Genomic DNA, 12,416 nt, shown 5'->3' with positions numbered 1-12,416 from the left:
TTCTCTCTATGTTGATATCACCTCAGTTCTTGTTGTTGTCTTTTTCTCTATGTTGATATCTCCTTAGTTCCTGTTGTTGTCTTTCTCTCTATGTTGATATTTTCTCAGTCCCTGTTGTTGTCTTTCTCTCTATGTTTATATCACCTCAGTTCTTGTTGTTGTCTTTTTCTCTCTATGGTGATATCACCTCAGTTCCTGCTGTTGTTTTTCTCTCTATGTTGATATTTTCTCAGTCCCTGTTGTTGTCTTTCTCTCTATGTTGATATCTCCTCAGTTCTTGTTGTTGTCTTTCTCTCTATGTTTATATCACCTCAGTTCTTGTTGTTGTCTTTTTCTCTATGTTGATATCTCCTCAGTTCCTGTTGTTGTCTTTCTCTTTATGTTGATATTTCCTCAGTTCCTGTTGTTGTCTTTCTATCTATGTTGATATCTCCTCTGTCCCTGTTGTTGTCTTTTTATCTATGTTGATATCTCCTCAGTTCTGTTGTTGTCTTTCTCTTTATGTTGATATCACCTCAGTTCCTGCGGTTGTCTTTCTCTCTATGTTGATATCACCTCAGTTCCTGTTGTTGTCTTTCTCTCTATGTTGATATTTTCTCAGTCCCTGTTGTTGTCTTTCTCTCTATGTTGATATCACCTCAGTTCCTGTTATTTTCTTTCTCTTTATGTTGATATTTCCTCAGTTCCTGCGGTTGTCTTTCTCTCTATGTTGATATCTCCTCAGTTCCTGTTGTTGTCTTTCTCTCGATGTTGATATCACCTCAGTTCCTGTTGTTGTCTTTCTCTTGGTTTTGATATCTCCTCACCAGTTTCTGTTGTCTTTTCGTGTCTACACAGAATTTAGACTTTTCATTATGTGTAGATGCAGAGTTATATATATATATATATATTTTGTTGCTTAATTTTTAGAAATAAAGAGTACCCAGTGACCACAGACATGGGGAATGGTGCATCAGCTGATGGCTCCCCAACTACGGTACAGGTGAAGGCAGCCCCTGAGAGCTCACGATCTGCCCCATCATCAGATCAAACATCCTCCTCAAAGTCACCTAGTCGATCAAAAAATACTTCCTCCAAGGCACAAGCCAAACCAAGGCAGGCTCGCTCCGAGGCCTCTACTCCTCGTAAGGGAAAATTTGAAGAAGTGGAAATCCGTAAAAATGGTGCTCCAGCCCGTCCACCACAAAGAGGTCAAGGTCAGGCTGGGGCCAGTGGCGTTACAATCAAGCAGGGCAAGGTAAGGGATACAGTTAGTTAGTTAACTGTCTTAGACTCTTTCTACTTACACACTTCTTCTGTCCATATATGTTTTCATGATATACTAGTTAATCTTATCTGATTTTTATTTCATTTACTTTTTTAAAATTTGGTTTTGATTATCTGTTGACCGGACTTTCATTAATATGTTATGACACCTACAATTACCCGGTAGTTGTTCATTTTTAGTCCATTTTTATTTAACGATTTTAAGAGATCATTTTTTTAATTTTCAACCCTGCATCCATAGAAGTTTTTCATTTTAACCCTTAGAGTGCTATATTAGAATAACATATGGTAACCAATCAGTGCTGAATTAATTAGGAAAATTTAATTTTCACTGCAGTTCAAATTTAGATATAACTTCATAAGTCACAATTTTGGTAAAAATATTGCCAAAAAAATACTTATAACACTTATAATAAACATATTAATACCAATGGAAATTGGTTATTTGATGTGTTTGATTAAACTTTAAACAATACGATTAGCTGTTGACCATATAAAATACCATTTTATAGAATGTGCAACTATAGTTGTGCCTAGCAGTGGTGGCCACAGACATACAGCGCAACTTTAGTTGTGACTAGCACTCAAAGGGTTAATAGACATAAATGGGGCTGATACACTGTGTAATCGTTGATTTATTTTGCGCCGAAATTAAGTGTGATGAAATGCTAATAAGATGTCTTGTTCTTTATAAATTTAGTCCTGCTATTTCAATAGTTTTAGAAAGCAATAATCATATATATTAACTATAGACCTACATAAATCTGTTACTGTACTACAGTGACAACATGGTACATGGTAGGTCACTTGGTACCTAGCTAGATCTACATTAGTTATATGTTCTACAGTGTTGGTATGGTAGGTCACTTGGTACCTAGCTAGATCTACATTAGTTATATGTTCTACAGTGATGGTATGGTAGGTCACTTGGTACCTAGCTAGATCTACATTAGTTAGGTTCTACAGTGATGGTATGGTAGGTCACTTGGTACCTAGCTAGATCTACAGTGATGGTATGGTAGGTCACTAGGTACCTAGCTAGATCTACATTAGTTAGGTTCTACAGTGATGGTATGGTAGGTCACTTGGTACCTAGCTAGATCTACATTAGTTAGGTTCTACAGTGATGGTATGGTAGGTCACTTGGTACCTAGCTAGATCTACATTAGTTAGGTTCTACAGTGATGGTATGGTAGGTCACTTGGTACCTAGCTAGATCTACATTAGTTAGGTTCTACAGTGATGGTATGGTAGGTCACTTGGTACCTAGCTAGATCTACATTAGTTAGGTTCTACAGTGATGGTATGGTAGGTCACTTGGTACCTAGCTAGATCTACATTAGTTAGGTTCTACAGTGATGGTATGGTAGGTCACTAGGTACCTAGCTAGATCTACATTAGTTAGGTTCTACAGTGATGGTATGGTAGGTCACTAGGTACCTAGCTAGATCTACATTAGTTAGGTTCTACAGTGATGGTATGGTAGGTCACTAGGTACCTAGCTAGATCTACATTAGTTAGGTTCTACAGTGATGGTATGGTAGGTCACTAGGTACCTAGCTAGATCTACATTAGTTAGGTTCTACAGTGATGGTATGGTAGGTCACTAGGTACCTAGCTAGATCTACATTAGTTAGGTTCTACAGTGATGGTATGGTAGGTCACTAGGTACCTAGCTAGATCTACATTAGTTAGGTTCTACAGTGATGGTATGGTAGGTCACTAGGTACCTAGCTAGATCTACATTAGTTAGGTTCTACAGTGATGGTATGGTAGGTCACTAGGTACCTAGCTAGATCTACATTAGTTAGGTTCTACAGTGATGGTATGGTAGGTCACTTGGTACCTAGCTAGATCTACATTAGTTAGGTTCTACAGTGATGGTATGGTAGGTCACTTGGTACCTAGCTAGATCTACATTAGTTAGGTTCTACAGTGATGGTATGGTAGGTCACTTGGTACCTAGCTAGATCTACATTAGTTAGGTTCTACAGTGATGGTATGGTAGGTCACTTGGTACCTAGCTAGATCTACATTAGTTAGGTTCTACAGTGATGGTATGGTAGGTCACTTGGTACCTAGCTAGATCTACATTAGTTAGGTTCTACAGTGATGGTATGGTAGGTCACTTGGTACCTAGCTAGATCTACATTAGTTAGGTTCTACAGTGATGGTATGGTAGGTCACTTGGTACCTAGCTAGATCTACATTAGTTAGGATCTACAGTGATGGTATGGTAGGTCACTAGGTACCTAGCTAGATCTACATTAGTTAGGTTCTACAGTGATGGTATGGTAGGTCACTTGGTACCTAGCTAGATCTACATTAGTTAGGTTCTACAGTGATGGTATGGTAGGTCACTTGGTACCTAGCTAGATCTACATTAGTTAGGTTCTACAGTGATGGTATGGTAGGTCACTTGGTACCTAGCTAGATCTACATTAGTTAGGTTCTACAGTGATGGTATGGTAGGTCACTTGGTACCTAGCTAGATCTACATTAGTTAGGTTCTACAGTGATGGTATGGTAGGTCACTTGGTACCTAGCTAGATCTACATTAGTTAGGTTCTACAGTGATGGTATGGTAGGTCACTTGGTACCTAGCTAGATCTACATTAGTTAGGTTCTACAGTGATGGTATGGTAGGTCACTTGGTACCTAGCTAGATCTACATTAGTTAGGTTCTACAGTGATGGTATGGTAGGTCACTAGGTACCTAGCTAGATCTACATTAGTTAGGTTCTACAGTGATGGTATGGTAGGTCACTTGGTACCTAGCTAGATCTACATAAGTTAGGTTCTACAGTGATGGTATGGTATGTCACTTGGTACCTAGCTAGATCTACATGCATGGCTTCATTCTTCTATTGATTATTTTACCTACAGTTACCTATTCCTCTGAGACATGACAGGAGTTATAATTGTGTTTTGTTTGTCTCCTGAGGTCAGAATTGGAACAAACACTATCATGGCTAGAAAAAAAAGTGTTTTCAAATGTAACTGCATGGATATTGTCAGCTGTTTATAGAATTTTCAAAACTCAGTCCTGTGTACCGCTATTTTAGAGTCTGTTTGTTGAGATACTTCTCTGATAGTAGATATTCTAGATAATCCTAGCGTTTTTCTTGTTCATGATTTGGCTTCTGAAGTCCTCCTGAATTCAACTTAATGTCCCTGGCAATTGTGGATTATTTTTTCATCTTGGGGGAAAATAACCTTGTATTGATATATTTAATTATATTTAAAATCGAAAGACAATATTCCTCCTTTTCAAAATTTGAAAGTAGATTTTGATTTTCGAGAATATAAGCCTGAATTAACTCGTTCACCCCTAAAGACACATGTGAACTCTTCCAATTAGAAAGATTGGAATAGTTCATTTTGAATTTTCAGGGGTGAATGTGTTAAGGAAAACAAGGAAAGAAAAGCATGGATGAAGCAGTGAAATCCCTTTTGGCCAGACATAGGTTGGACAGACAAAGCAGTGTACAGGTTTAGCCAGGTGTTTTCATCAGAGCCAGAGTTAACAATATATATGAATTAGCAAATATTAATACTACAGGGATCTGTGCCAGATGAGATGGCTAGTGAATTTCCAGGAGAGTAAAAGCATCTGTCAGTCTGTGTTTGTATTTCATGGATATAGCCATTGCTTGTTTTGTAGAACGCTCCCCGGATTGGGGGCCAGATCCTGGAAAATGGCGCGGTGAGCTCTAAATGTTACACATTCACTTTACGGATTCAGAAGCTGAACCGCTAACATGGTCACGAGTAGTGTTGTTCAAACGCATTGATTCATAGAACTTCAACAATTTTTAAAATATTACTTTCGAAGTTTACAAATAGGCTCGCAGGCAAAGTACTGCATAGTGCTTTATCAGCAAATATTTGCAGGTGAAAGTCTATGAAAATAATGTGACAATAAAACCTATCATTTAAAGTAACAATTTGATGAGAATGAATGGGAATTATCAGATTAAAGAGAACAACACTAGTCATGGGCATTCACAAAGCTTTGTTTTGCATGCCACGAGTGTGATTGTATTTATAACCTTAATCTTGATGACCTGCTGATTAATTCATCTCTATCTTCGTAATCAACATTTTTAGCTCACCTGGTCTGAAGGACCATGATGAGCTTATGTCATACCGCAGCGTCCGCCGTCCGTCAGTCAACTTTTCCTTTAAAACGCTACTAGTCCTGAACGGCTAAGTAGATTTTGACTAAATTTGGCCTGGAGCATCTCTAGGCCAAGGAGACTCAATTTTGTATAAACAGTGGATGTGGCCCCCCTGGGGGCAGAGGGGTGGGGGCAAACAATGAAAATAGAGGTGAAACCTTGAAAATCCTTCTTCTACCATAGGGATTGAGGGATATTATCCTAAATTAGTCTGGAACATCCTTGGGCCAAGGGGACTGAATTTTGTATAAATGGTGGGTGTAGCCCCCTTTGGGGCAGAGGGGTGGGGCCGAATAGGGGAAATAAAGGTAAAACCTTTAAAATCCTTCTTCTACCGTAGGGATTAAAGGATTTTATCCTGATTTAGTCTTGAGCATTCTTCGGCAAAGGGGACTCAATTTTGTATAAATGATGGGTGTGGCCCTCTTGGGGGCAGAGGGCAGGGCCGAATAGGGGATATAGAGGTAAAACCTTTAAAATCCTTTTTCTACCATAGAGATTAAAGTATTTTATCCTAAATTAATCTGGAGCACCTTGGTCTTGATGTGGCCCCCTGGGGGCAGAGGGGTAGGGCCCAATAGGGGAAACATTGCAAATTCTTCAAAATCCTTGTCCATCTGTAGGAATGACAGGATTTTGTCCAAATTTGGTATGAAGTATCCTTGAGTGAAGGGGAACCAATTTTGTATAAACAGTGTGTCTGACCCCCCTGGGAGCAGAGAGACAGGACCAAATAAGGGATATAGAGGAATAGCTTTAATATCCTTTATTCTTCCGTTAGGATGAAGGTATTTTGACCAAATTTGAATAGTAGCATCCTATGGGAAGGGAAATCAATTTTGTGTAAATGGTGTGTCTGACCTCCATGGAGCCTTAGAGGTGGGGCCCAATAGAGATAATTTAGCAAATTCTTTGAAATTCTTATTCTGTAGGAATAACAGGATTTTGTTCATATTTGGTCTAAAGCATCATTGGGTAAAGGCGACCTGATTTTGTATCAAAAGTGGGTCTGACCCCCTTGGGGCAGAGGGGTGGGGCCCAATAGGGAAAACATAGCAAATTCTTCAAAATCCTTCTTTTTACTAGGAATGACAGGATTTTGTCTAATTGCATATAAATATATCCCCTGACTAACAATGTAATACATGTACACTACCAGCAACATCTAGCTATTCCAACTTCAATTTTACTAACATTTCCAGGTGAGCGATACAGGCCCTCTGGGCCTCTTGTTATATAGATATGATTACTTACTTCGTGTTTTAATATTAGCGCTATCTAAACTGTCCTTGTTCTGTCATATTAAGATACAAGCTGTCTAGGTTCTCGGGATCAGGAGGAAAACAAATCTTATAGGTCCAAGTTTGAATGTTGTCAAATATTTCAATTCCATACCAAAAAGTGATTTTTTATACAACTTTTTCATCAAAACGAGATGTAGAGAAACATCTGTTTTATCAACATTTAAAGTTTGGGATGAAGTCTATAAGTGTATTGATCATGGTTCTGGGGTTTGAACTTTTCCGAATGGTATTTTTTTCTTTTTTTCTAAAAATATCTTCTTTACCTCATTGACCCCTGAAGTTTCATCATGAACTATTCCAACCTTTCAATTGGAAGGGTTCAAATGTGTCTTCAGGGGTGAAATGGTTAAAAGCACAAATGTATTCCTTGATGGTGGTATGATATATATGATTTCTAGTAGAATCAACACCTACATTTTTGTGTTGTAGATTACTGATATTTTGTATGGTTTATAATTTTTCATGTAAATATGCATTTAAGCATTACTAACGGGTTTAAAGTATGGTATCAAACGACCAATATAGGTACTTATGAATAAGTACAAAAATGTTAGTTTGAGTTTGTACAAATATCCCTAATCCGCAATCATAGTATTATTATTGAATATATTCCATGCATGCCTCCAGTTTTGTATGTTTATAATCTTTGTCCATCTGTTTCTATGCAATGTGTTTTTTCTGTAATTTTGTGCAATTGGAATGTTTTTACAGTCAGTTTAACTCAATCCCCCCCCCCCCCCCCTAGACACATTTGAACTCTTCCAATTAATAGGTTGGAATAGTTCATTATGAAATTTCAGGGGTGAATGAGTCAAACAATATCTGTTAGCTATATATAGTGAATAAGCGAACATCATGGACGATTTCCAAAACTGTAATGGATCATAGAAAAGTGTTTTCCATTGCAGTTTTGAATGGTTGATAAATAAACTTGACACCATGACGATATGTAATGTCACAGAACACTCTTCTCCATGTTGTCACTTCAACACTGTATGCGACATACAAAATATTTGTAGAACATCTGAATTTTGATGGGAAGGCATTTCTTTGAGCCTTAACTTTACTTTTACTTTATTTCTCTTTACAAAATTATAAATGTACAGAGAAAACATATTTACAACAATATACAATATCAAATGTATTATATATGGAGGACAGACAAACCATGATACTTTTTTTTTTTTTAAATGATAAATTTACAATATTTGGCATACTAGTGTCTTTTTGAAATGCTAAAATTAAAGATGATTTCACAATAGTTGTTCATGAAACAATGAAGGACAATTAGAGATGTACACATTGTTACTGTGAATGACAGAAGACCAGAATCTTGAAGTAATACGAATTCTGCATAAAGTTACTTCATATGTTCTGTGATAGACCAAAAGGTTTTCTCAATCAGTGGTCTGCACTTATAAAGCTGTGTATTGTAATGGATTTAAATTCATGAAAGGAAATACAGCAGATACAATTACATAATGACCGATATTTGTATGTCTGATTATACAAGGCAAGATAAGTTTACTATAGAAAGTATCACACAGGTGTATTGGTTTTGCACAAGCTATATATTGTTAAATATGACATGTGTTGTTACATAAAGGGTAAAAAACCTGATTTTTTTTTTATTCCAGGACATTTATTTTCAATTGTGGTAATTTAAGAAATATTGATGATAAAAATTTGACCTAAACGCGTCTTCAGGCTACATAATGAGCTCAGAAATTGTTCATACTCCCTACTGAAATAATAAATATTTATAATCTTTATCGATATACAAAATTCTACATGAAATATTGATCGTTTGATCAGTGTCAAATTGAACAGCTATGTTCCAGTACAATGTGATAAGAGGTGTTACCAGGATTGAAAGTTGTGACTTTCTTCCAACACAACACGTCAGATGTTTTGACGACCGATGCTCTGTGTGGGGTATCGACATATTGTGGAGACTAATTAATAATACATATTACATTTGTAAATGTAGCAATGAATTGAGCATTGCTTCTCTGTTGATATACTTGGTAGGTGTCCCTTTGCTGTCCCTTTGCTGTCATTATCATAGCAAAGGACACAAACGAGGTGGAAATATCTGAAGGTGTTTTAGTAAAAATCTGTATATTTACACTAACACTAGCTGGTACCCACATCTATCACTATGGACAAATATGTTGTACCAAATTTTCACTAAGGACTAACACCCTTCAACTATAACTATGGACTATCACCCATATCTATAACTGAGGACTATCACCCATATCTATAACTGAGGACTATCACCCATATCTATAACTGAGGACTATCACCCATATCTATAACTGAGGACTATCACCCATATCTATAACTGAGGACTATCACCCATATCTATAACTGAGGACTATCACCCATATCTATAACTGAGGACTATCACCCATATCTATAACTGAGGACTATCACCCATATCTATAACTGAGGACTATCACCCATATCTATAACTGAGGACTATCACCCATATCTATAACTGAGGACTATCACCCATATCTATAACTGAGGACTATCACCCATATCTATAACTGAGGACTATCACCCATATCTATAACTGAGGACTATCACCCATATCTATAACTGAGGACTATCACCCATATCTATAACTGAGGACTATCACCCATATCTATAACTGAGGACTATCACCCATATCTATAACTGAGGACTATCACCCATATCTATAACTGAGGACTATCACCCATATCTATAACTGAGGACTATCACCCATATCTATAACTGAGGACTATCACCCATATCTATAACTGAGGACTATCACCCATATCTATAACTGAGGACTAACACCCATATCTATAACTGAGGACTATCACCCATATCTATAACTAAGGACTATCACCCATATCTATAACTGAGGACTATCACCCATATCTATCAGGGACAAATACACAAAATCTTCACTGAGGACTACATCTAGTACATGTATCCTTATTTAGCACCCACATCTAACTAGCACATGACATGATCTTCAAATAGATGAAAGTGGTCATTACTATGTAGATGTAGATATCTAGCACTCACAAAGCCTACTCTGAGACGAATACTTAGGACCTTGCAGCCTGCGCTGGTGTTTGGGTATTAGTCCCCTACTCGCTACATTAGTAATAATTTACTGTTTGAGTAGTGATATTGTTTAACAGCTTGATAGCTGAAGTAGTAAAAATAGTTCTACGTGTTTAATGAGTACATTGATAGACTTTGTACTGATCGACGACAAGTCTTTACCAACCCACTGACAATGAAGTTGTCGCACGTCTGTAGGTGTGCTATTCCCCTCTATTGCTAGGGCCGTCAACCATAGAAAGACCTCGTCATGAGATTCCGTACATTCACTACATATTTGGCTCAGTATTCTAAAGTGGTTTTCAAATAATGATTTTTAACACTATGACTAATTCATGCTCCATAGCATATACAGGGTATACATTTGGTTAGTCCAAAGCTATAAGTATGAGTACATCAGCATCAGTAAAAAAGGGTTGGAATAATATACATATATCATACAAATAATGATAACAAAAATGGAATTGTAACTTGAATAGAATTTTAGCTGAAATTGAATTATAACTTAGATAGAATTATAGCTAAATAGAATTATAGCTAAATATGAATTATAGCTAAATAGAATTATAACTTAAATAGAATTATAACTTAAATAGAATTATAGCTAAATAGAATTACAACTTAAATAGAACTATCACAATGAAAAAATTACTATCAAAATTGTGTTATCACTAAAAATAGGATTATTACTAAAACAAGATTCTCTCAAATATGAAGTTATTTTCAAATTCAAATTAAAAACAGTACTAATCAATGAATCTGTGTTGACATCCAGTTTGAGTACAAGAAATGCTAAGATATTAAGACTAAATTAGTGAAAATGTAAGCTGTGTTTTTTGTATATATGTGTGAACAGAAATGGCTGAAGTGCTACTTTTACAAGAATTTATTGGATCATCAACTTTTTGCAATGGTAATCTGTTTCAGAGGAGAAGTTGAATTGTTGGAGAGGTAAGCTAAGTATCGGATCAATGTCTGTCAGTGTTATACATACATAGTTCTACAATGGTTGTCAAGGCAAATATTGACAAGGATACAGTTTGTCACACCAGTGTCGGGCAATCAATATCACCTGTAAACCTCGGGGACCTTATTACAATACCATTTCTGAAGCTAATTACCTACAGCACAGAAAGGTGGATTTCTTTTCAAGCAGTTATGTTCTATATATTGCTGACTTCTCCAGGTGACAGAAGTGTTTATTTCTCTAATCAGGTTTCAAAGGTGTAACAAACATGGGGTAATTTCCAGGTTCACAAGTACTTACCTGCTGTTATATGCTTATGTCCAAATATTAACCTGTCATTCTTTCACTTCTCATAGATATGGGATAAAAGCACTTCATTCTTTCTTGAGACTTTCAAGTTTTTATGAATGATGTGAAATAGGGATTAAATGAAAACAAAACTGTTAAGTGATAAGAAACAGTTACCAATTCATAGCAATTTTCTCTAGAATTTGACAACACCAGGTTAAACACCTGTTTATACGATTTGACTAAAAAATATCATTAGCTCGCCTATTCGAAGAATAGGGGGGCTAATGTAGTCACCCCGGCGTCTGCGTCCGGGAACCTTCAAAGGTTAAAGTTTTGGTGCAAGTTTTTTCAAAACAGTGTTGGATCATCACACTCAATACACAGTTGTCTATTATGAGTTTAAGTCATTTATATCGAGTGTAAGCAATGTGCTGGACCATATTTTTATATTTTATGGCCCAAAAACAGCTTAATTGGACTTAGTTAAATTTCAGGTTAAAGTTTTTGGGCAAGTTTTTTTGTGAAGTGTTGGACAACGACCATCAATACTGTTGTCTATTATAAAGTTGAAGTATTTAAATGGAGTGTTAGCAATGTTCTGGACAATATTTTCATATTTTAGGGGCCAAAAACAGCTTCATTGGGCTTCATTAATGTTTTGGAGTAAGCTTGAGGATAAAGTTTTTGGGCAAGTTTTGTTGGGTAGTGTTGGACCACCACCATCAATAGGCTGTTGTCTATGATAAGGTTGAAGTATTTGTATTGGGTGTAAGCAATGTGTTAAACCATATTTTCATATTTTAGCGTCCAAAAATAGCTTTATTGCACTTTATTAATTTCTTAACAATCACTTCACATAGATGTTAATCCTGGTGGTAAGTGAGGTGGCAAATAAAATGACAGGCACTATATCAACATTTTACTATACATGTGTTTCTATTGATAGTTGCAGTATTATAATAACATACATAGGCGAGCTATGCTGTTCTCTGACAGCTCTTGTTTAGCTAATGGTAACACTTGATAAAACATCATTACAAATAAATACAGAAAGAAACAGCCATTACAACCACAATCATTAGGAGTATTCACTTATAACAAAGTGACATTTGTATTCCCAGGAACAGAATAGATTTTGATAAAAACTTTATACAAAGAACAATAATGCAAATTCCTTGAACCATAATTTAAAGGTCAAGGTCAATGTCACTGTTTATCATATTAATTGGGTGAGAATGTTTGGTGGGTGCATATATAGTGTTACCTAATGTCGGGCCAACCCCCTCGTGTCCCATTGTGCCC

At 36.4% G+C, this 12,416-nt stretch overlaps 1 protein-coding gene across 4 annotated transcripts in view; it reads left to right on the top strand.

Annotated features, from left to right (window-relative positions):
* LOC110449436 (kinesin-like protein KIN-14E) overlaps window positions 1-12,416 on the top strand; it is an 85,377-nt gene that overhangs the window by 4,794 nt on the left and 68,167 nt on the right. For 3 of the 4 annotated variants that reach the window (XM_021496311.1, XM_021496309.1, XM_021496308.1), the window contains exons 2-3: window positions 910-1,237; window positions 4,931-4,972. In XM_021496311.1, the coding sequence (XP_021351986.1) occupies window positions 938-1,237; window positions 4,931-4,972 (342 nt within the window). In that variant the 5' untranslated portion in view covers window positions 910-937. The remainder of the gene's footprint in view (window positions 1-909; window positions 1,238-4,930; window positions 4,973-12,416) is intronic. The other variant, XM_021496312.1, reaches the window with a different exon arrangement.

This window comes from Mizuhopecten yessoensis, unplaced genomic scaffold, assembly GCF_002113885.1.
Source record: "Mizuhopecten yessoensis strain PY_sf001 unplaced genomic scaffold, ASM211388v2 scaffold4611, whole genome shotgun sequence".
Classification (NCBI taxonomy): domain Eukaryota; kingdom Metazoa; phylum Mollusca; class Bivalvia; order Pectinida; family Pectinidae; genus Mizuhopecten; species Mizuhopecten yessoensis.
Note: the sequence above shows the minus strand (reverse complement) of the source record. Positions and strands in the feature narration are given on the sequence as shown.